The sequence below is a fragment of the Saimiri boliviensis genome, chromosome 2, assembly GCF_048565385.1.
Source record: "Saimiri boliviensis isolate mSaiBol1 chromosome 2, mSaiBol1.pri, whole genome shotgun sequence".
Taxonomy (NCBI): Eukaryota; Metazoa; Chordata; class Mammalia; order Primates; family Cebidae; genus Saimiri; species Saimiri boliviensis.
This window is the reverse complement of record NC_133450.1, coordinates 99345387-99371369: the sequence shown is the minus strand read 5'-3', so window position 1 is coordinate 99371369 and position 25983 is coordinate 99345387. Positions and strand designations below refer to the sequence as shown.

Sequence of the window (25983 nt, the reverse complement as noted above, 5' to 3'; positions counted from 1 at the left end):
TCAATTGTCCTCAAACCTGTCTCCATAATCCACTGACAAGTGCAGGGGTATTGTTCCCGTCAAGTCATTACCTCTTATCATGAAGCTTCCTGTTGTCAAATATTCTCCTGTTGGTGCTGTTTTAGATACCTGAAAAACACAATAATATTCTTATTATTTAAAATACACAGGATTTTTTTTTTTTTTTTTGAGATGGAGCTTTGCTCTCGTTACCCAGGCTGGAGTGCAATGGCGCGATCTCGGCTCACTGCAACCTCCACCTCCTGGGTTTAAGAGATTCTCCTGCCTCAGCCTCCTAAGGAACTGGGATTACAGGCATGCACCACTATGCTGGCTAGTTTTTGTATTTTTAGTAGAGACAGGGTTTCACTGTGTTGGCCAGGCTGGTCTTAAACTCTTGACCTTGTGATCCACCTGCCTTGGCCTCCCAAAGTGCTGGGATTACAGGTGTTGAGCCACCACGCCCAGCAATGATGACACCCGGAACTGGTCCACTCATCTCTTCCAGCATGAGATATAATGAGAAAATTAAGGATAGTTTAATGTGCTTATCATAAAGCTATCTTTACTAAAAGAAAGCTCTACTTACTAAATAAAATCTTTTTCTAAGATACTGTTTTTAATAATAAAGTAACCTTTTACTTTATAAAATAAAGATAGCAGATTTTAAAAAATATATCCTAGTTTGGCAAAACAGAAAGTGAGTGAACTTTATCCTACAATAAAAAAAAAATTTTATACATCTGTGAAACCTCCAGATCTTGAGAGTAACTTTATTAGTCATAGTTATTAAAATTTCAAGGGGGCAGGTGTGTTAGCTCACGCCTGTAATCCCAGCACTTTGGGAGACAGAGGGAGGAGGATCACTTGAGGCCAGGAGTTTGAGACAAGCCTAGCTAAGATGGCAAAACCCCATCTCCACAAAAATAGAAAAATTAGCTAGGTGTGGTGGCGCACGCCTGTGATCCCAGTTACTTGGGAGGCAGAGGCAGGAGAATCACTTGAACCCAGGAGGCAGAGGCTGCAATGAGCAGAGACTGTGCAAGTGCACTCCAGTCTGGGCAACAGAGCAAGACCCCAACAAAAACAAAAAACAACAACAACAACAAAAAACCAGCAAGGGATTAAAAACACACTAAATTTCATTCTAAAAATTTTCCTAATAAAAGAATTAAAATCACTTTTATAACAGTATTGATGTAGCAATATATAATCCCCCAATATGACAATATCACAGCACAGCAGATAATGAAACTAAATCTAAGCAAGTATAGTGAAATTGAACTCTTTATCCTGCTGTACAGCTTTAGAAACTTGTAAAAGTACATCATCATCAATTATAATTCTCAAAAGTATAGTAAGAAATCAATAACAATGTGAGGTCAAATACAGAACGAAGTATCACTAAACTAAACAGCACTGGCTGGGTGCCGTGGTTCACCCCTATAATCCCAGCACCTTGGGAGGCTGAGATGAGAGGATCACCTGAGGTCACAAGTTCGAGAACAACCTGGCCAACATGGTAAAATCCCATCTCTACAAAGAAAAAAATATATACAAAAAAACCCACACACAATAACATCATTAACCACAAAGAAGGGCAATTACTAAAACCAAGTACATACAAAACAAAACAAAACAAATTAAAAAACCAGGATATACGTACTTTTCTGGAAGGACTCAAGAGAATTCAGAATATTCCAACAAAGATAAACAGGAGAAAGGCCTTTTAGGTCAGTATGCCAATAATGATCAATAATAACTGGAACACTCTTTATCCTGTATAACTGTGTGGACCACTCTCTTCATTTACTTCTCTGCTCAAATCCTACCTTCCCAGAAAGGTTCTCCCAATACTTCATCCAAAATGGTAGCCCCTATCACTCTCTATCCCCTTCCTTGCTTTAAAAAACACGTATTTTATGGTACTTATGACCTGACAGACATTACGTACATATTTTCCTCTACCAACAAAATGTTAGCTCTATCAAAGGTAGAGCCTTGTCTGCTTTATTTACTTCTATGCTCTCAAAATCGGGCGCAGAGTAGCTCTTATTAAGTTAAGAAAAAGGACAACAGCCCTTATTACCTGATGATGGTACACCCACCAAGCACTAGTGATAACTCGTGCATCCCAAGCAGCACTGTAGCAAAGTGCCATTGTGCCAGCTTCAGTCAAGGTCCGTGGGGGAATGGGTTCTCCTGGAATAACAATCCACAATGTTTCAATACCAAAGTATGGACTTTCTCCAGAGCAAGGTATGAAAATCACATGCCTGCATGACAAAGTCATTCATGTATCTTAAATACTGAAATGTTTTTATTTCACCATTATAAAAAGCTACTATTTACATTAAAAATGTATTTTTGATATTGCTATTTACAGAGCACGCTTTTAAATGACCTATGTAAATAAAACATGTCAGAGAAGAAATACCCTCTCCATCAATAATTCTAACTTTATTCCAGAAAAGATTATTTAGAGAAATCCATTTAAAGTTTGAAGAATTTCAAAATTAAAATAGGTTGGCTGAATCATCAAAATGAAGGGCATATGAATAGTATGTCCCTTATGGTTAGACTCCAAATATTTTTAAATTGGGGTATAATTCATATGCCATAAAATTTACCCCTGTAAAGTATACAATTCAATGGCTTTTTGTATATTCATAATGCTGTGTGACGATCAACACCATTTAATTCCAGAACATTTTCATCATCCCAGAGAAGAAACCCTATATTCATTAGCAGCCACACCCCATTTCTCCTCTGTACCCAGGCCCTGGCAATCATTAATCTATTTTCTGTCTCTATGGTTTTGCCCATTTTGGACATTTCATATAAATGTACTTATATGGAGAGGGGAGAAAAAAATTTTTTTAAATGTAATTATACAGTGTTTTATGTTTGCCTTCTTTCACTTAGCTTAATGTTTTCAAGACTCATCCATGTTAAAAGCATATATAAGTACTTCTGTTCTTTTTAAGTCTGAATAATATTCCATTATGTGGATACACTACATTTTGTTCATTCATTAATTGAATGACATATGGATTGTTTCCATTTCTTGGCTATTATAAATAATGCTGCTATCAATACCTGCAGTAAATAAGTTTTGTGTGGACATATACCTTTGCTTATCTTGGGTATATACCTAAGAGAAGAATTGCTGGGTCAATTATGTTTAACATTTTTTGGAACTGCCAAACCATTTCCCACAGCAGCGGTATCATTTTCCATTTCCACCAGCAGTCTTCTATTTTCTCCACCATCATCACCAACACCTGTTATTGTCTATTTTTTTATTATAATCATCTTAGTGGGTATAAAGCAGTATCTTTTAATTTTTTTTTTATGATGGAGTGTCGCTCTTATCACCCAGGCTGGAGTGCAGTGGCACTATCTCAGCTCACTGCAACCTCCGAATCCCAGGTTCAAGCAACTCTCTTGCCTCAGCCTCCCAAACAGCTGAGATTATAGGCAACTGCCACCAAGCCTGGCTAATTTTTTTGTATGCTGAGTAGAGATGGCTTTTGCTGTGTTGGCCAAGCTCGTCTCGAACTCCTGAACTCAAGGTGATCTCCCGGCCTCAGCCTCCCAAAGTACTGTGATTACAGGAATAAGCCACTCTGCCTGGCCTCTTTTTAATGCGATTATACATTGAATTGTTTTATTAATTTCCTTTCCAGATTGTTCATTGGTAGTGTATAGAAATACAACTGATTTTTGTTTATTGGTCTCATATCCTGGACATTGCTGAACTTTTTTGTTAGCTCTGATAATTTACGGTGGATTCTTTAGGTTTTTTTAAATGTGTGTGATCATATCAACTGTAAACACAGGTAGTTTTACTTTTGCCTAATTCGGGTATTTTTTCTTTTCATTGCCTAATGACCTACATAGAATCACCAGTATAATGTTAAATAGAAATGGCAAGAACAAACATACTTGTCTTGTTCCTCATGGGAGGAGGAAAGCATCCAATCTTTCAGTACTAATTATGATTGTTGGCTGTGGGTTTTTCATAAATGCTTGTTTACCAAGTTGAGGAATTTCCCTTCTATTCCTAGTTTGCTGAGTGTTTTTTTTATCACAAACAGAATGATGAATTTTGTCACATGGTTTTTCTTCATCAGTTGTGATAATCATGTGTTTTTTGTCCTTTATCAGTAGACTATATTACATTAATTTCCATATACTGAATGAACCTTTCATTCCTGAGATAAATTACTTTGTTATGGTATACAATCCCTTTAATATGCTCTTAGATTCAGTTTGCTAATATTTCGTCAAAGATTTTGTGTCTATATTTACAACTGGTATTGGTCTGTAGTTTTCTTGTGTTATCTTTGGTTTTGTAATACTGGCCTTGTAGAATGAGTTAGGAAGTGTTCCCATTAATCCTATTTTTTGGAAGAGTTTTGTGAAGAACTGGCATTCAACCTTCCTAGTATAATTCACCAATGAAGCCATCTGGCCTATGGTTTTCTTTGATGAGCATTTTTTAAAAAAATTTTCCTTATTATTAATCCAATCTCTGTACTTACAGGTTTACTTCAGTTCTTTGTTTTTTCTTGAGTCAGTTTTACTAGTTTGTATCTTTTTACAAATCTGTCCATTTCATTTGGTTATATAATCTGTTGGCATATATTCCCTTATAATCCTTGTGATAAACTGTAAAGTCAGTAGTAACGTTTCCTATCTCATTCCTGATTTTAGGAATGTGAATCCTCTATTTTCTTGGTCAGTCTAGCCAAGGGTTTATCAATTTTGTTTATCTTTTCAAAGAACCAACTTGGGTTTTGTTCATTTTCTCTATTTTTTTTTCCCTATTCTCTGTTTTATTCATTTTCACTCTAATCTTTACTTTTTCTTCCTTCTCCTTGCTTTGGGTTGTTTTTCTAGTTTTTTTTTTTTTTTTTGAGATGAAGTTTCACTCTTGTTACCCAGGCTGGACGCAATGGCGCGATCTCGGCTCACCACAACCTCCGCCTCCTGGGTTCAGGCAATTCTCCTGCCTCAGCCTCCTGAGTAGCTCGGATTACAGGCATGTGCCACCATGCCCAGCTACTTTCTTGTATTTTTAGTAGAGGCGGGGTTTCACCATGTTAACCAGGATGGTTTCGATCTCTTGACCTCGTGATCCGCCCGCCTCGGCCTTCCAAAGTGCTGGGATTACAGGCTTCAGCCACCGCGCCCGGCTGTTTTTCTAGTTCTTAAGGTGCAAAGTTAGGTTACTGATCTAAGATCTTTCCTCTTTTCAAATATAGGCATTTACAGCTATAAACTATTGCCTCAAAGGGCTGCTCTTCCTGCATCCCCTAAGTTTTGATACATTGTATTTTCATTTCATTCAACTCAAAGAGTTTGGTGACATCTTTTGCACTTCCTCTTTGTTCCACTGGTTACTTATAACTATGGTATTTAATTTAATTCACACTTATGACTTTAAAACATTTTCTTATATTACTGGTTTCTAATGTCACCCCATTATATAAGTCAGAAAACTTACTTTGTCTAATTTCAATAGTTTTAAATGTACTGAGGCTTGTTTTATAGACTATCCTATGATCTACCCCAGAGAATATTTCATATGCACTTAAGAAGAATAAATACAGGTTGAGCATCCCAAATCTGAAAATCCAAAATGCTCCAAAATCTGTAACTTTTTAGTGCAGCATGATGACTCAAAGACAATGCTCACTGCAGTTCGCTAGAAACGTTTTGGAACATTGTGAATTTCTGATATTTTTGGATTTGGGATACTCAACTGGTAAGTATAATGCAAATACTCCAAAATCTAAAAACACTTCTGGTCCCAGGCATTTTTAGATAGGATACTCAACCTGTATTCTGCTGTTAGGCAGAGTATTCTAGAGATGTCTATTAGATTTAGTTTATAATGCTGTTCAAGTCTTCCATTTCCTTGCTGATTCTGTGTACAGTTATTCTAACTATGACTGAAAGTTGGGTATTGAAGTCTTCCATTATTATTGTAGAACTATCTCTTCCTCCCTTCATTTCTGTCAGGTTTACTTCACGTATTCTAGGGCTCTGATATTAGAGGCACATAAGTTTATAATTGCTGTATCTTCTTGATAGACTGATCCTTTTATCATTATATCTGTGTATCTGTGTGTGTGTGTGTGTTTGTGTGTGTAACTCTGTCACCCAAGCTGATCATCCTAGCTCAACTTTCTGTAGCTGGGACTACAGATGTAGGCCACTGCACCCAGTTTTTAAAAAAATTTTGTAGAGATGGGGTTTCACTTTCTTTCCCAGTCTGTTCTCAAACTCCTACTCTCAAATAACCCTCACACTTCAGCCTCCCAAAGTGCTGGGATGATAGGCATGAGCCACTACACTGGGTCCTCTATTAATATTTGTCTTACAGTCACATTAAAAATTATTTAAAGAAAGTAACAGGAATACTGAATAGAAAGAAATGTATTACCTGTTGGATTCTTAATTACACAGCTAGTAGCTCCATGAAGATCAGCATGTACATAAATGTCTCCTTAAATGCAGAAAAATAAAAAACGACATATTAAGTCCTAATTCTTTTCTTTTTTGAGATGGAGTCTTGCTCTGTCACCCAGGCTGGAGTGTAGTGGCAGAATCTCGGCCCACTGCAACCTCTACCGCCCAGGTTCAAGTGATTCTCCCACCTCAGCCTCCCTCAGCATCCCGAATAGCTGGGATGACAGGTGTGCACCACCACGCCCAGCTAATTTTTTAGGTATTTTTAGAGGAGACAGGGTTTCACCATGTTGGCCAGGCTGATCTTGGACTCCTGACCTCAGGTGATCTGCCCGCCTTGGTCTCCCGAAGTGGCTGGGATTACAGGTGTGAGCCACCGCGCCTGGCCAAGTCCTAATTCTAAGTGTGAAAAATGACTGCAAACTTTAACACCGCAACAGTAAACTTTTAAAAATTTGACCCACAATGACTTTGGAGGACTGAAAGTTATTCTCTTAATGCAATACAACATCGAAAGTCCAACACTGCAGATTAGCTAAGCAGCACCACTTTAGGAATACTCACTTAAGATCTAAGCATTAAAACACACATTCAGCAAACCATGAACCAGCATGCATTAAATCTTTATACTAGTTAAATCTAACAAACAAAAGAGTGCAACAAAGAGATCAATGCGTAATACTGACTGATCCAATTATTTAAGAGAAAATTTTTCCATATTTTAATCTTACCTACCTGGTGTCAAGTATCTTTTCACAATTATTTCATTCTGTTGCTGATCTCGTCCACCTATAATTAGATAGTTCTCTGAGCTAATGAACCACAGAAATTTCTCAAACCTACCAAAATGAAAGAAAAATAGTTAACTTTTCTTTATAGCTGCCTAAATTCATACACTTTTTGCAAATAAAACAAAACAAAACAGGAAGCTATCCTGCCTGTGTACGTTAAGACAAGATGATGATGTAATTTTTTTTAAGGCATCAAGCTGAATCTTACTAAAAACCTGTAACACAAATTGCTCTAGGATATTCTTAAGACAGTCTTTGAAAGAAGAAATTAAATTCTATGTTTTAAAAAAGTTATCTCCTTACCCCACACAGCCTTCTTAAACTCAGTAACTTACAACAATAAATTACATAAAGCCAAAGTATAAAATGTCATATGGTCCTTAGGTTTAGCTTTCTTTCAGTGAAGCACTGAATAGGCTTTAGACCACTGATAAGAAATGTTTTCCCACTCTGCTCTCAATAAATGAATGTAATTAATCTTTAGATATGATATTCTTTACATTTCTTAAAATACAAAATACCAAAAATTGTCTTTAGAAGGGTAAAATTGTAACTTTTCTCAAAAGACAAAGTAACTTGAGTTTTCATGATTAATATTTGCAGGATATAAAGTACAGAGTATATATCTGTATGACATTTAGAAAATGACATGCAAGACAGAGGAATATAAATACTTGCTACATTATATATGACTATGGAGATTATCTTCTGTATGATTTAATCCATGATTTTTAAAAATTCTGGTTAAAAATGGTTAACTGGGCAGGATGCAATGGCTCACATCTGTAATCCCAGTGCTTTGGGAGGCTGAGGCAGGCGGATCACGAGGTCAGGAGATCAAGACCACACTGGCCAACATGGTGAAACCCTGTCTCTACTAAAAATACAAAAATAAGCTGGGCGTGGTAGTGAGCACCTGTAATCCCAGCTACTCGGGAGGATGAGGCAGAAAAATCGCTTGACCCTGGGAGGCATAGGTTGCAGTGAGCCGAGATTGCGCCACTACACTCCAGCCTGGGGGTGAAAGAATGAGACTCTACCTCAAAAAAAAAAAAAAAAAAAAGGTAAACTGTGCACAGACACTTAAACTCCCTAATATAATATCAAAAGAACTTTACCACTATTTTCTAATCCAATTTTTTGATTGGGTAACACATACTCATGGTTGAAGAAAATTTTTTTTTTTTTTTTGAGACGGAGTTTCGCCCTTGTTACCCAGGCTGGAGTGCAATGGCGCGATCTCGGCTCACCGCAACCTCTGCCTCCTGGGCTCAGGCAATTCTCCTGCCTCAGCCTCCTGAGTAGCTGGGATTACAGGCACGTGCCACCATGCCCAGCTAATTTTTTGTACTTTTAGTAGAGACGGGGTTTCACCATGTTGACCAGGTTGGTCTCGATCTCTCGACCTCGTGATCCACCCGCCTCGGCCTCCCAAAGTGCTGGGATTACAGGCTTGAGCCACCGCGCCCGGCAAAATTTTTTACTTCTATTAAGGTAGTGAGAGATCCTGCATACCTTCAGTTCCTGTTACTACACCAAAGGGGGAGCCATTGTGATTGGCTTGCTGAGTATCCATCTCGAGAGTCTTTACACATAAAAAAAGCTAAAATATTTATCCTAATCTTCTCTTTCTTAGACATAGCATAAACTGTTCTGCATACTGCTTTTTTCACCTAAAAGTAGTTTCTTCATTGCTAAATGGATGCACTTTACTTACTTAACCACTCTCCTATTGATAGTAAAGAAGTTTGTATAAAGACAAAGACGTAGGAACAAAAAGAATGGGAGAGAAAAATCATAGATGTATTTTGTAATCATCTTAGTAAAGGAATGTATGCCAACAAGTGAATAAAAAGTAGCCAATCAAAAGAAGGCACTAAGGAAGACAAAAGAGGACACAGAACCAATGGGACAAATAAAAAGCACATAATAAGATGGGCAGATTTAAACCCAAATATATGAGAGATTACATTAAATATAAAAGCATTAAATGCCCAGGTAACAGGCAAAGACTGTCAGACTAGAAAACAACAACAATTACATATATGCTCCTTTAAAATACAAAGACAGAAAGGTTGAAATATAATGATGAAAAAAGGCCAGGTGTGGTAGCTCATTCCTGTAATCCCAGCACTTTGGGAGGCCAAGGTAGGCGGATCACTTGAGATCAGGATTTCAAGACCAGCCTGGCCAACATGGTGAAGCCTCATCTCTACAAAAATAGAAAAATTAGCCAGGCATGGTGGCAGGTGCCTGTAATCCCAACTACTTGGGGGGCTGAGGCAGAAGAATTGCTTGAACCCAGGAGGCAGAAGTTGCAGTGAGCTGAGGTCGTACCACTGCGCTTCAGCCTGGGTGACAGATCAAGGAAAAGAAAGTATGTCTATGTCTCAAAAAAAGAAAGAAAGTAAAAATATACGCCATGCAAACACTAATCAAAAGAAAGCTGATCTAGTTATACCTGACAAAGAATGAAAAAAAATAGTTACAAGTTAGAAGGACATTTCATTACATTTGATAAAAGGCTCAATTCATAAGGAAGATAAAACAGTTCTATGGTTGTATCACCTAATTACATTGCCTCATATATAAAAAGCAAAAGGCCAGGTGTGGTGGCTCACACCTGTAATCTTAGCACTTTGGGAGATCCAGGCAGGCAGATCACAAGGTCAGGAGATCAAGAGCATCCTGGCTAACATGATAAAGCTCCATCTCTAAAAATATAAATAAAGTTCGCCAGGCGTGGTAGCACATGCATGTAGTTCCAGCTACTTGGGAGGCTGAGGCAGTAGTATCACTTGAACTTGGGAGATGGAGGTTTCAATGAGCTGAGATTGTGCCACTGTATTCTAGCCTTAGCGTCTGTCTCAAAAATAATAATAAAATAAAAAGCAAAAACTGGCAGAAGTAAAAGGAGAAACAGACAAATTTGCAGAGGAATATTATAAACTTTCTGCCAATGTATTTTAAACTTTGGACAAACTCTTTTAAGGAAATACTGCTTACTGGCCAGGCAAGGTGACTCACACCTGTAATCCCAGCACTTTGGGAGGCCAGGCAGATCACAAGGTCAGCAGATCGAGACCATCGTGGCTAACATGGTAAAACAATCTCTACTAAAACTACAAAACATTAGCCAGGAGTGGTGGCACACGCCTGTAGTTCCAGCTACTCAAGAGGCTGAGGCAGGAGAATCTCTTGAAGCCAGGAGGCGGAGGTTTCAGTGCGCTGAGATCACACCATTGCACTCCAGCCTGGGTCACAGAGTGAGATTTCATCTCAAAAACAAAACAAAAAAAGAAAAAAAACAAAAACAAAACAAAACAAAAAAAAACACTGCTTACCAAAACTAGGAAATTTGAACAATCCTTACATATACTAAAAAATCTGAATCTGCAATGAAAAGCTTTAGCAAAGAAAACTCCAAGACTCTCAGCTTTGCAGGTAAATGTCCTGAGATATTTAATAACAACTGAAAAAGGAGTATTTTCCAACTTGTTTTATGAGGCAATATGACCTTGATACCAATACCTAACAAGAGCATTACAAGAAATAAAAATTAGAGGATAATCCTATTCATCAAGAGAGATGTCAATCAGAGGAGGAGAAGAGACAAATACAAACAAATCTTGAAAGCTGGAAAACAAGTGATCAGACTCAAGAAGCTGAATCCTAAGCTGATGGTGAAAAAAGCAACAACTAAATTTACAATGTAAAATTCATAAAAGGCTAAAGAAATAGCAGCACAAGTACTTAAGGAAACAGAGTTTAAGATGGGAATGAAAACAGGACTGGCTAAAAGTCTGTTCAAGAAGCAGTTAGTTCCACACATCTCTCCAGCTAATTCCTATTCCATTTCCTAACAAGGCCAGAGGTTAATTTCTCTAGAAAGGGTATAAAGAAGATCTCTGGACAAGAGTAAATGTGGTACAGCTATAGTCAGAAGTAATATATGTAAAACACAGCAACTAAGTAAATGAACTACTGAATCCTAAGACTCTCAGCCTATTATTCCCACTGGGCTCTCCAAATGCTGCAACCGCCAGGTCTTCACCTTACAAAGCAGGAGAGAAAAAGAATCTTTTCTGGGAAATGAGACTAGCTCAACAGGAAAAGGGCTAAAGACAATGAGGATTCCACAAAAAATGGCCAAGACAGATCATTTCACAAGCTCAACCACCCAGGGAACTTCCAGTCAGCATTTTAATAATCCACCATAAAAAGTAAAATGTTGAACAGACAATCAAGGAGCATCAGACATTAATGAAAGTCTCGAATATGAAAGCTGAAGACAAAAGAACCATTTAAAAGGAAACACTTGTATTCCCAGCTACTCAGCAGCCTGTGCGACAGAGTGAGACTCCGTCTCCAAAAGAAAAGAAAAAAAAGAAGGGTGCGGTAGGGCTGTTGTGGGTATGTCAAAAAATATCAAGTTACAGTTACATAAGATGAGTAACTCTAGACATCTAATATATGGCATGAGGAATATGGTTAATAACACTGTATTATATATTGGAAATTTGCTAAGAGAGATTTTGTTTGTTTAAGATGGAGTTTCACTCTTATTGTCCAGGCTAGAGTGCAATGGCACCATCTTGGCTCACTGCAACCTCTGCCTCCTGGGTTCAAGTGATTCTCCTGCCTCAGCCTCTTGAGTAGCTGGGATTACAGGCATGTACCACCACGCCCAGCTAATTTTGTATTTTTAGTAGAGACGGGGTTTCTCCATGTTGGTCAGGCTGATCTAGAACTCCTGACCTCAGGTGATCCGCCCGCCTTGGCCTCCCAAAGAGCTGACTACAGGCGTCAGCCACCACACCTGGCCACTAAGAGAGATTTTTAAGTGCTCTTACCACACACACACACACACAAACAGAGTAACTATGTGAGACAATGAATGTGTTAATGTACTTGACCATATTAATCATTTCATTATGCATATGTATATAATAAAAACATACTGCAGACCTTAAATATAAATACATGCATACATATATACATATATATCTCTCTCTCTATATATATATGTATCTTGGGCAAAACCCTGTCTATATTTATATATATATATGCATATGTGTATATATATATACAAATGTGTATATACACATACATACACACACACACATACCAGGTGAAATCCATCTCTACAAAAAATACGGAAATTACCTAGATGATATGGCACACACCTGTGGTCCCAGCTACTGGAGAGGCTGAGGTAGGAGGATCACTGGAGTCTGGGAGGCAGACGTTTCAGTGAGCCAAGACCATGACACTGCACTCCAGCCTGGGCGACAGACTGACTCTCAAAAAAATATCTCTCTCTCAGAAGAAATATATACATATGAACATATATTCATATATAAGGATATTATATTTATATATAAACATATATTCATATAAGTAGAGAATACATATTTATATAAGTAATATATATTTATATATAAATATATAAATATAAGTATTTTATGTTTATATCTAAATATATAATATATATTCATATATAGTATATAATATATATGCATATACAAATGTAATATATATTTATATATAAGTACATCTATTTCTTTTTTGAGCTGGAGTCTCACTCTGTCGCCCAGAGTAGCTGGGACCACAGTTGTGTGCCACCACACCTGGCTGATTTTCGTATTTTTTCTAGAGATGGGTTTCGCCTGATCTGGTTTGGTTTGTTGCCCAGGCTGGTCTCCAACTCCTCACCTCAGGTGATCCACCCACCTATGGACTCCCAAAGTACTGGGATTATAGGCATGAACCACTGCACCCAGCCTATCCCTACCTTTATATGTAAATGCTTTAACTTTTTCTTTTCTTACAAAAATAGAAACTACCTGAAAAGGAGAAAGTTCTGAATGTTGATGTCCCTTAAGCAGAGCAATTGCATGTACCCATGTTTTTGTTTGTGAGCATCTATCCAGTATCTTCCCTTCACTTGCTTCAAGGATGTAGAATGTGATACCCATTAGCTAATTTATCTTCAGGAAATGTTTTCAGAGGCTCAGAGAGCTACTTCAGCCACCCATTTGCTTTTTCTTTTTCTTTCTTTTTTTTTTTTTTTTTTTAGATGGAGTATCATTCTATCACCCAGGCTGGAGTGCAGTGGCTTGATCTCAGCTCACTGCAACCTCCTCCTCCCGGGTACAAGTGATTCTTCTGCCTCAGCTTTCCGGGTTGCTACAGGCCAAAGCCACCATGCCACACTACTTTTTGTATTTTTAGTAGAGACAGAGTTTCACCACATTGGCCAAACTGGTCTCAAACTCCTGACCTTGTGATCCACCCACCTTGGCCTCCCAAAGGGCTGAGATTACAGGCGTGAGCCACCATGCCTGGCCCCTCATTTGCTTTTGTTTGACAGCAGGCAAGTAAGTGTGTGTGTGTGTGTGTGTGTGAGAGAGAGAGAGAGAGAGAGAGAGAGAGAGAGTGTGTGTGTGTGTGCTGTTTGACAGCAGGCAAGTAAGTGTAAGTGTGTGTGTGTGTGTGTGTGTGTGTGTGTGTGTGTGTGTGTCTGTGTGTATGTTTTGCAATGACACATTTGATCCTTTTTATGGCTCAAAGAAAAGTTAATGAATACCTTTTGAGTTTGGTGCCAGGACAGAGTCATTCTTCAAAGCTGTCAGCACTTACAGGCTGTCCTATGGTCACTGCATGACTTTGCTTAAGTTCCTTATGCCCTCCATTTCAGATTCTGAAAGTATTGCATCCACAGGTAATAATGGGCTGGGCGCGGTGGCTATTGCCTATAATTCCAGCACTTTGGGAGCCTGAGGAGGGCAGATCACTTGGGGTCAGGAATTTGAGACCAGCCTGGCCAATATGGTGAAATACCAACTCTACTAAAAACATAAAAATTAGCTGGGCATGGTGGTGCACACCTGTAGTCCCAGCTACTTGGGAGGCTGAGGCAGGAGAATTCCACGAGCCCAGGAGGCGAAGGTTACAGTGAGCCAAGATTGCGCCAGTGCACTCCAGTATGGGCAATAGAGCTAGGACTCTGTCTCAAAGGAAAACAAAAGTAATAATGGTAGGGCCTGTAATCCTAGCACTTTGGGAGGCTGAGATGGGAGCATCGCTTGAGCCCAGAGTTTGAGACCAGCCTGGGCAACACCAAAAGACCTCATCCCTACTAAAACAACAACAACAACAAAGAGGTAATGCTGGCCCCTTTCCTCTCATTAACACCCTCCAGGGGATGAAAATGATGATCATGTTTAAGTGTGTAATTAATTGTGGAAAGACTGCTGCCATGTTAAGAAAAGAAAGGGAGTATGTCTGCCAAACAGATTAACTTCTGGTCTCCAATCAGTATGTGTGGTGGGGTAGGGGGACTGCATGACTTTTAACTTTTGTCTTTGAGAGGTCTAGCATTATTGGAGTCTCCTTAGAGAATTTTTTTTTTTTTTGAGAGTCTTGCTCTGTCCTCCAGGCTGGAGTGCAGTGGCACGATCTCAGCTCACTGAAACCTCTGCCTCCCAAGTTCAAGAGATTCTCATGCCTCAGTCTCCCTAGTTGCTGGGATTACAGGCACCCACCACCAGGCTTGGCTCATTTTTTGTGTGTTTTTAGTAGAGGCAGGGTTTCACCATGTTAGCCAGGTTGGTCTCGAACTCCTAACCTCAAGTGATCCTCCTGTCTTGGCCTTCCAAAGTGCTAGGATTACAAGTGTGATTGCTACTGTGCCCAGCCTAAATATATATATAATTAAATAAAAGTTAAAAAGAAACAACTTGGAGAAGACAGAGACTTGCAAGAAAATAATACTAAAAAAAATGTAATACATCAAATCTATTCTCAGAGAGCTAAAAGAAACTACGGTGGAAACTTTTTTTTTTTTAAGGTATATTCCAAGAACCAAAAGAAAGTCCTCTTTTTATGTGTTGTTGTTGTTGTTGTTGTCGTTGTTTGTGCCAGTAACATTATGTTGAGGAGTTCTTAAAATTAAAAAGATGACAGGAAGTAAAAAATGCAGTGGAAGGATTCAATGAAAGATAAAGCTGAGGAAACTCCCAGGATATATAGCAAAATGACAGACTTAAAAATAGAAAATGCAACAAAATTGGAGGACTGGTCTAGGGGGTCCCATATATTAAAAACAAGATTTACAAAAGAAGATGAAAAAAGAAAGCAGAGGTCTGGCACTTTTTCAAGAACTATTTCAAGAAAATGTCTCAGAACTGAAAGTTTCTGAATTAAAACAGCCCACAAAGTGTCCAATATAATGGAGTAAAGCATCACCACCAAACCCACCAATTATAAAATTTTGAAAAATTTACAATTCAAGAAGGAGAGGAATAAAAAAAATAACAAAAAAAATTTAGAAAAAAACTGGGAGGAAGGAAAAAATCTATAAGAAAGGCAAAAACAAGTTTCATGTAAAATATCAACTATCAGCCAGGTGTGGTGGCTCATGACTATTATCACAGCACTATGGGAGGCTGAGGCCAGCGGATCACTTGAGGCCAGGAGTTAGAGACTAGCCCGGCCAACACGGCAGAAACCCCTCTCTACTAAACATACAAAAATTAGTTCGGCGTGGTGGTAGGCACCTGTAATCCCAGCTACTTGGGAGGCGGAGACAGGAGAAACACTTGAACCTGGGAGGTGAAGGTTGCAGTGAGCTGAGATCGCGCCACTGCACTCCAGCCTAGGCAAGAAAGTGAGACTGCGTGTCAAAAAATATAAAAAATAAAATAAAATATCAACTATCAAAATAATACCAGATTTCTCAAGTACTATAATGAAGCAATGCCTTTAAAAGTCTGAGAAAAATGTATTTTCATAGTAGAATTCTATACTCAATTTTTTAAAAGAGATTGGGGTTTGCCATGTTGCACAGGCTCATTTTGAACTCCAGAGCTTAAGAGATCCACCCACCTCACCCTCCCACAGTGCTTGGATTACAGGAACGAGCCACTGAGCCCAGCCTAGTCATACTATAAGAGTAAAATGTTTCATACACTGGAGACCTCAAAAGCTTTGCTTCCTATACACCCTTTCTTGTGAAGCTTCTGGAACACATACTCCTTCAACCAAGAAAGAAGTGTGAGACCCAGAAGAGTTTCCAACACAGAGATGGGTAAAGATAACTTCCAAGATAACAATAAAAGGAAATTGTAAGATGCTTAGAGAGAACCAGTCTAAAATAAAATAAGTCAAAAAGCTCCAGGAGAGACTTCTGACCTCTGCAAGATGACAGGGATTGAATTTCAATGTGTCTGAACACACTTGAAAGATTATATTTACATAAATTAGTGGTAAGAACAAAAATAAAAAGAAAGCAAATTTATTTATGATCAGTAACTCCAGGGAAGATTTTTTAAACTGAGCAAGGAAGAAAAAAGAAAATAGAATTCTATGTGGCTCAGCTATAACTATAATTTAAATATTTATAATGATGCCAATGCTGAATATTAATCTTGACAAAATTATGCTTTAACTGTATGTGCATGTAATGGAACACAAGTGGAAAGAGGGAAATCCTCATCTTTCACACCGGGAAGTCAATAACACTGTAAAATATAAAAATTAAGAAGCAATATAAGCATATTACTAACAGAAATAAAGGCAAATATCAAAATAATCAACTAAAAGAACTAAAAGTAATTTCCTTCAGAGAGCAGGAAATCAGAGTAAAGGTGAGGAACTACAGAGCTAGCTGAGTGCAGAAGTGTATGCCTGTAATCCAGCACTTTGGGAGGCTGAGGCAGGAGGATTTCTTGCACCCAAAAGTTTAAGACCAGCCTGGGCAACACAGTGAGAACCTGTCTCTACAAAAAGTAAAAAATTAGCTGAGCACGGTGGCATGTGCCTGTAGTCTCAGCCACCTGGGAGGCTTAAGTAGGAGAACTGCTTGAGCCCTGGAGGTCAAGGCTACAGTGAGCCATGTTCACGCCCCTGTACTTCACCCTGGGTGACAGACTGAGACCCTGTCTCAAACAAACCAACAAAAAATTGCAGAGCTACTGGTTTTTGTAACAAGCTTTGTGGAACTGCTTGACTTTTCTAAACAATGTGCATGGATAATCTTAATAAAAACAAAAAGTAAAAGAGATAGAACACTTACCAATATACTTTTCTTGCTTTTTGAATAGAGGTAACAGTCTGAACTTCTTTTAATGTTTGCTTTGTTTTCTTTTCTGCTGATTTGAATGCCTATTTATAGAAAAGAGTTTTAAAAATAATTGGTTATGAATTTATTTAACATCAAAGTAAATAATGGGGCAAGAAATTGTTTTTTAAATGTCACAAAATGGCACAATACACACACACACACAAATATGCATACTTCGGGTAACAAAAAATGAAAAGATTTTTGTCTTAAGTATTAAAATAATCTAAACAAAGATTTACTACTACATGCAAATATTTGCCCAAGACTTACGAATTAATAAATACCTTGTTCATTTTCTAGATACTGAGTGCTTATCATATTGTATGTTCTGGGCTAGATACCATTAGAGATACAACAGTGAACAAGATGGATGAAGGCCCCACTCCCACCCCAGGAAGTCTAGAAGAGACAACTATTCAACACATAATCCTTTCAATAAATATATGGTAAGTGCTCCTAAAGATGCTATAGGAGTATGACAAGGAAACCCAATTTATACCAGATTATGGTCAAAGAAGGTATCTCTGAAGAAATGACATTTAAGCAGAATCCTCAATGACTAATGGGATTATCAGGCAAAGAATAGGAAAAAGGGGGCCGGGTGCAACGGCTCACACCTGTAATCCCAGCACTTTGGGAGGCCGAGGTGGGTGGATCACGAGGTCAGGAGTCTGAAACTAGCCTGGCCAGCATGGTGAAGCCCCTTCTCTACTAAAAATACAAAAAAGTAGCCAGTAGTGGTGGCGCATGCCTATAGTCCCAGCTCTGAGGAGGCTGAGGCAGGAGAACTGCTTGAACCTGGCAGGCAGAGGTTGCAGTGAGCCGAGATTGAGTCACTGCATTCCAGCCTGGGCGACAGAGCAATACTCCTCTGTCTCAAAAAAGAAAATAGGAAAAAGAGTATTACAAGCAAAAAAAAAAAAAAGACCAGCAAGTAGTGATCAAGGGCAAAATGACAAGAAATGAGGTTGAGGTTGGAGCAGTAGACAGAGGGCCAAGTCATGAGGGTGCCACTCATTTAACAGCTATTGAAGTGCCTACTCTGTTCCAGGCAATATTCCATGGATTGGGATGCAGCAATGAATAGCACAAAGATTCCACTTTCATGTAATCTATATTCTAGAGGGAACCCAGAAAAAATATTCAAATAAACACGTTGGGCTAGGGGGAGTGTTTTTCAGGAACAAAAATAAGGCAAATTATAGATAAGAGTGATTCAGGGTGGCACTATTGTTAGTAATCAATGGTCAAGGAAGGATTCTCTAATTAAATTTCATTTACATAGACGAGAGGGGTTTAACCGAAAATTCCCGGTAGAGAGAACAGCAAGGGCAAAGACCCTGAAAGAGGAGTATGTGCCATTATTTTATGAACAGCTAAGGTCCCAGTGCAGCCAGCAAGAGTGTATGAGAGGAGGAATGTGGGTGCTGAAGTCAGAGGGAAGCAGATCTCCTGTCTTTCTTGGAGGACAGAAGAAAGGCTCTGAATTGTATTAAGATGGGAAGCAAATGGAAGATTTTGTCCAGAGAGAAAGGACTTCACTTTTAATTTAAAAATTTTTTAAATGTTTTTTGAGATGGAGTCTTGCTCTGTCACCCAGGCTGGAGAATGTCATGATCTTGGCTCACTACAACCTCCACCTCCCAGGTTCATTCGATACTCCTGCCTCAGTCTCCCGAGTAACTGGGATTAGAGGCGCCCACCATCGTGTCTGGCTAATTTTTGTATCTTTAGTAGATATGGGGTTTCACCATGTTGGCCAGGTTGGTCTCAAATTCCTGGCCTCAAGTGATCCTCTGCCTGGGCCTTCCAAAGTGCTGGATGACAGGCGTGAACCACCACATTCAGTCTTCACTTTTGATTTGAAAGGATCACAATGAGGCTGGGCATGGTGAGTTACACCTGTAATCCCAGCACTTTGGGAGGCCAAGGCCCAGCCTAAACAACATGGAGAAACCCTGTCTCTACACAAAAATTAGCCGTGCATGGTGGCTCATGCCTGTAATCCCTACACTTTGGGAGGCTGAGGCAGGTGGATCACCTGAGTTCAGGAGTTCGAGACCAGCCTGGCCAAAATGGAGAAACCTTGTGTCTACTAAAAATACAAAAATTAACTGAGCGTAGTGGTGTGCACCTGAAGTCTCGGCTACTCAGGAGGCTGAGGTGGGAGAATTGCTTGAACCTGGGAGGCGGAGGTTGCAGTGAGCCCAGATCTAGCCATTGTACTCCAGCCTGAGGAACAAGAGCAACTCCATCACAAGAAAGAAAAAAAAAAAAAAAAAGGATCAGCCAGGTGCAGTGGCTTATGCCTGTAATCCCAGCACTTTGGGAGGCCGAGGTGGGTGGATCACCTGCGGTCAGGAGTTCAAGACCAGCCTGACCGACATGGAGAAACCCTGTCTCTACTAAAAATACAAAATTAGCCAGGTGTGGTGGTGCATGCCTACAATCCCAGCTACTTGGGAGGCTGAGGCAGGAGGATAGCTTGAACCCAGGAGGCAGAGGTTGCAGTGAGCTGATTGCACCATTATACTCCAGCCTGGGCAACAAGAGTGAAACTCTTATCTCAAAAACAAACAAAAAGTTGAACCCAGGAGGCAGAGGTTGCAGTGAGCTGATTGCACCATTATACTCCAGCCTGGGCAACAAGAGCGAAACTCTTATCTCAAAAACAAACAAAAAGGATCACAATGGCTGCTATGTGGAGAACAATACAGCTGGAAAAGGGGAGAAGAGAGATCCAACTAGAGGTTACTGTTACAGTCCCTGTGAACACAGAGGTGACAGACGACTGACCAGTGGAAATAATGAGTAGTAGCTAGATCCTGGCTACACTTAAAAGAAAGAACCAAAGGATTTACTGATGAACTGCATGATTTACGGGAGAAGAGTCCAGGATATCACAAACATTTTTAACCTGAGCAAACAGAAAAATGAAGGTTCTATTTACTGAGATGAGGAAGAATGGGAAAGGAGCAGGCTTGGGGGGAAAAAATACTGGAAATACATACATTTGTGATCATAATACCTAGAAAAACATAAAGTTAAGTTTGAAAGTTACTTCTGAATTTAAAAAGCCTCATTTAAATAGAAGATATAATTATGTCCATTAAATTAAGCAGGCAAAAATAACTAATATTCACTCTAAGAAATACTCAGGACCGGCAGGGCACGGTGGCTCACATCTGTAATCCCAGCACTTTGGGATGCAGATCACCTGAGGTCAGGAGTTTGATACCAGCCTGACCAACATGGAGAAACTCTGTCCCTACTAAAAATATAAAATTAGACAGGCATGGTGGCACACGCTTATAATATCAGCTAATAGCAGGAGAATTGCTTTGGAGGTAGAGTTTGCAGCGACCCAAGATCATGCCACTGCACTCCAGCCTGGGCAATAAGAGTAAAACTTCACTTCAAAAAAAAAAAAAAAAAGAAGAAGAACTACTCAGTACCTTCTCAGCAGCTTCAACAGTCTTTTGCGTTTTCTTAGCAGCATATCTCTTGTGATCATAATACCTAGAAAAACGTATTTCTGTTAAAATTTAACTAAAACTATTATTGTTTATTTTCCGCTTCTAACTTTACAAATTCTCAAATTATACAGAACAAATCAGAACAAACTGTGTAATTAACAAAACTAAATTAAAAAATATATTTTCAACCCCCCCCAAAAAATATGAATATACAGGTGAAATTTTGAATTTTTTTAACATCCTTAATTCCTTAATTTATTGCAGATAATATTTTGCCTAAAATTTAAACTTAAATGACTTACTTTTTGGCATTGGCATATGCTGACAAGCTGAGATCAACATCTACAAGTAATGGCTTATTTTTCTGAGGCTTCTGCAGCTGCTTATTCTTTTGCTTTTTCTTTTTTCCTTTTGGTGGTTCGGTTTCATTTTTCTCAACACTGACGTCACCATCAACATCATCATCTTCCTCCTCTGATAACAAGTATGGATTTCTATTAAAAATATTCAATAGTATTTCACTAATGTCAATGACATCACTTTTTTATTTTCAATTTTATTCCTCAAAAAATTATAAATGCTTTACAGTAAACAGTTTCATTTTTTATATTAATCTAACTTAACTTCAAGAATAAATTTCAAAATATAAAGAAAAAATTTTTAATACAGTGAACAATTAAAGTAACAAAATAAAGACAAGCATTAACTGCTTGACTAAGAAGCAAACTTACCTCAGCAGCATTGTAACATGATTTGTTTGTAGTTTTAATTCTTTGATTGCACTTGCAACAGGGTCTCCTTGAGCTTGGGCTTCTTTCACAATTAACCCAATTTCTGTCCAATCTATTTGGTTAGCTAAAGCACTTCGAACTACCTGAATGGCTCTGTCAACTACTTGTAGGTTCATTTCTATGAGCTCTCCTTTCAGTTTGTCTATTTCCTTAAGAAACAAACCAAACACATTTACTATATTGACAGTTAAACGTTTTTGAAAAAGCACTGAAATTGGCATTCATGAAGGGTTAAATCAAAAAAGAAAAAGAAAAAGCACTGAGAAAGCCAAACATAATACCTGAGTCTGCTGAAGAGCTTCCAATCTGTTTTCATGATCCTTTCGAACATTATCTAATTTCTTCAATGCTTGCTTTTCCTTTTGATAAAGCAGATTTTTAAAAAATTAAGAGTTCTCTTATCTCGTGACGCCCCTCTCTTACTTCCCAACCCTCGCTATCCTGACCCCATCTATGCTGTTATCTAATTGGTTGAAGTTCTCACAGTCTAATACCCTAGGCCTATCCCATTACAATGTATTCCATGCCCCACAATTATGCCTCCCGTCTCCCTACCTCTCACTCCTTATATAGGAAGTATTTGGATTACAGGTTATTGTGTATATAAGATATACCCCTAATACCCTTTGCATTATTCAAACAGGCAGAAATCAAGACATTTTTTCCTAAGGTACAAAAGTAAAGTTTGGGAGAATGAATTTGCTGGTTTTTTGTTTGTTTTTTAAATAATAGAAACAGGGACCCACTATGCTGCCCAGGCTGCTCTTGAACTCCTGAGCTCAATCCTCCCACCTCAGCCTCCCAGAGTGCTGGGATTACAGGCCTGAGCCACTGCACCAGCAGAGAACGAATTCTTAAAGAGCATAAATTACCAAGTGACTTTTTATTTTTTGCTGCTTTTGGTTTTCTCAGCACCATTTCTGGAATTTTACAGAAACTTTTCCCCCTAAATTTATAAGACAAAGGCTTATGGTAGTTATTTGACCTTATATATAGCATTTTATCATATATAATTTACATTTCAAGGTTATCAATTTGGGGGCCAAATTTCTAATACTAGTAATATCATCAATTAATGAGTATTTAAATGCTGGATGAAATATTTATATATTCAGAGAAGAATGGTGACTATTAAAATAACCCAAAGTGATTACCAAAATAAATCACCAGCATTTTGACACCCATAAAAACACAGGATTCAGTTTACTAGCCAAAGTGCTGCCACCATGTGGTAATCACATGATGTAATTCATTTGACTGGCCTACCTGCTTTGAAATTATGCTATGATTAACTATTTTTTTTTTTCTTTGAGTCACAGTCTCGCTCTGTTGCCCAGGCTGGAGAGTAATGGCATGATTTCCGCTCACTGCAACCTCCGCCTCACAGGCTCAAGCAATTCTGCTGCCTCAGTCTCCCAAGTAGCTGGGATTACTGGTGCCCACTACCACACCTGGCTAGTTTTTGTATTTTTAGTAGAAAGAGGGTTTCAGCATGTTGGCCAGGCTGTTCTTGAACTCCTGACCTCCAATGATCCACCACCTCGGCCTCCTAAAGTGCTGGGATTACAGGTGTGAGCCACCTTGCCAGCCAATTAACTAATTTTTTTAAACTGAAAGGGAAGTGGCACACGGATTCAAACAAATTGATTTTTTTTTTCTTTTTTTTTTTTTTGAGACAAAGTCTGGCTCTGTCACCCAAGCTGGAGGGCAGTAGCATGGTCTCAGCTCATTGCAACCTCTTCCTCCTAGGTTCAAGCAATTTCTGTGCTTCAGTCTCCTGAGTAGCTGGTAGTAAAGACACCCATCACCACACTCCGAGAATTGTTTTATTTCCAGTAGAGATGGGGTTTCACCATGGTGGCCAGGCTGTTCTTGAACTCCTGACCTCAAGTGATCTGCCCACCTCAGCCTTCCGAAGTGCTGGGATTTATAGGCGTGAGCCACCATGCCCAGCCTCAAATAATTTGAAATTTGGGCACACACATTTTTAAGACTATTTTCGAAAAATCAAATTCCCTTCAAATCAAGAGTGACTATTAACAATTTACGAAACTGTTCTGCAGCAAATACTCTAAAACATGGTCAGATGTGCTGGGAAAATACTGTATATTACTTCTTTTGGAGACATGATGCAAAGAAAACATATTAAAGACCTAGCCTTAAAGTTCATTTAAAAAAGAAACAGTTTAATGATAAACAATATCCCCTCCTCTGGCCTATTTAAAATCTCCCCAGAACAGTAGCTCCTTAATAGCAATGTCTGAGAAGCTTTGGGTTGTTCTGAGCAAACCACACTAAGGTACAAATAACAGGCCTCACCTTCCCACTGTTTTTTTCTTTTTTTAAAGATTATCTGATACACTCATGAAACAAATGAGGATATCCTTTTCAAATCCCCCACGAACCTTTCTCATAAACCTTTGTCATAAATAAAGAGGCAGGTCAGAGAGTTTCCATACTACTTGTTACAGACTTTCTGAAAGGCTACCCTTTCCTATATAAAAACATCATCTACCCATCAAACCACTAAAGATCAGCTGGTTTAATATGTGTTTTTAATAATACATACCTGTTGTAAAGCTTTTAAGTCAATTTTCTGGCCTTCTATCTTGGAATAAAACTCATCCACAGCCTTATTTAAAAAACAGACAAACAAGTAGCTGAAAAAAAAGTACGGTCTCTACTTCAAAATGCATATGCAGAATTTTATTTTACTTTTTTTTTTTTGAGTTGGGATCTTGCTTTGTTGCCCAGGCTGGATTGCAGTGGCATGATCTGGGCTCACTGCAACTTCCTCCACCTCCCAGGTTCAAGTGATTCTCTTGCCTCAGCCTCTCAAATAGCAGGGACTACAAGCACACCTCACCACGTACCAGTAATTTTTGTAGTTTTTAGTAGCGACAGGCTTTCACTGTGTTAGCCAGATTGGTCTTGAACTCCTGACCTCAAGTGATCCGCCTGTCTTGGCCTCCCAAAGTGCTGAGATCATAGGCGTGAGCTACCATGCCCAGCCACGTACACCAAAGTTTAGATTCCATTTTGTTTCCTAACACCACTCAAAGAACTTGAACAGACTTCCAGCAAATATATTATATAGCTAAACAGTATCAAGAATCAAAACAAGTTCAAATGTCTGGTCCTTCATCCTGAAATACAGTAGATACAATTATTTCCAACAGCTGTATCTGTGACTACGCTGAATGTTAATGCCCAGATTCATAGTGACTAAAGAGCAGGTATAGTTTCAATTTCTCAGTAGAAACAAGTTGATATTAACAGCTCATATCATGCTAACCAACTGGTCAAGGAACAGAATGAAAAAAAACCCACCTTGTCAAATGATTCAAATTCTATATATGGACATTGTGAATGTTGAGAAAACAAGAAAGGATGAAATTCCTCATACCTGTAAAACACATTTATTATATCACATTCAAGAACATTAACAAACATCCAAAGCAAATTGACCCATGCCTACATGCTTACGTGAGTATGTCTTCAACTGGTTTATCTGCTTCCAGACTTGGTTTTGTTTCTCTTTTCTGAATGATATATCCCTACAAAAATCCAATATTAAAATCATTCCTATTCATAACTAACAAATATTTACTTCCTTTTGTTTTGATACAGAATCTTGCTCTGTCACCCAGGCTAAAGCACACTGGTATATTCTTGGCTCACTGTAACCCCTGCCTCGCAGGTTCAGACATTCTCGTAACTCAGCCTTCCGAGAAGCTGGGATTACAGGTGTGTGCCACCATATCTGGCTAATTTTTGTATTTTTAATAGAGACAGGGTTTTGCCATGATGGCCAAGGTGGTCTCAAACTCTTGTTCTTAAGTAATCCGCCCACCTCAGCCTCCAAAAGTGCTGGGATCACAGGCATGAGCTACCATGCCTAGCCCAAAGATTTACTTTCTATGACTTATATTAATTTTAATTTTCTGTAAGTAGAGTTACACTTTGAAAAGGAAAGAAAAACACTCATAAGTTATGAGGTAATTCAAAAAGTGTTTAACGGCTGGGAGCCATAAATCACAAAATTTTTGGAAAGTGCTGACAAATGAAAATGTGCTTCTCTATCTAAAACAAAACAAAACAAATTTCAAATTCCTCAACTTTTTTGGAGAGCCAACACTAACCTGACAGTACTTTCTATAAAAGATAGGCAACAGAACAAAACTTACAAACCAATAGCAACTAAAAGAAAACTATCCTGGGCCAGGCACAGTGGCTCCTGCCTGTAATCTCAGTACTTTGGTAGGCTTAGGTAGGCAGATCACTTGAGGCCAGGAGTTCAAGAACAGCCTGGCCAACAC

General features: G+C 38.7%; 1 protein-coding gene across 11 annotated transcripts in view; it reads right to left on the bottom strand.

Annotated features, from left to right (window-relative positions):
* Window positions 1-25983, bottom strand: part of NEMF (nuclear export mediator factor) — a 79527-nt gene that overhangs the window by 20192 nt on the left and 33352 nt on the right. For all 11 annotated transcript variants that reach the window (XM_074393976.1, XM_074393973.1, XM_074393974.1 and 8 more), the window contains 12 exons: window positions 25151-25221; window positions 24995-25070; window positions 24234-24296; window positions 21946-22023; window positions 21605-21813; window positions 21176-21367; window positions 20853-20916; window positions 17350-17438; window positions 7216-7319; window positions 6455-6517; window positions 2090-2202; window positions 72-129 (listed from right to left, as the gene is read on the bottom strand). In XM_074393976.1, the coding sequence (XP_074250077.1) occupies window positions 72-129; window positions 2090-2202; window positions 6455-6517; window positions 7216-7319; window positions 17350-17438; window positions 20853-20916; window positions 21176-21367; window positions 21605-21813; window positions 21946-22023; window positions 24234-24296; window positions 24995-25070; window positions 25151-25221 (1180 nt within the window). The remainder of the gene's footprint in view (window positions 1-71; window positions 130-2089; window positions 2203-6454; window positions 6518-7215; window positions 7320-17349; window positions 17439-20852; window positions 20917-21175; window positions 21368-21604; window positions 21814-21945; window positions 22024-24233; window positions 24297-24994; window positions 25071-25150; window positions 25222-25983) is intronic.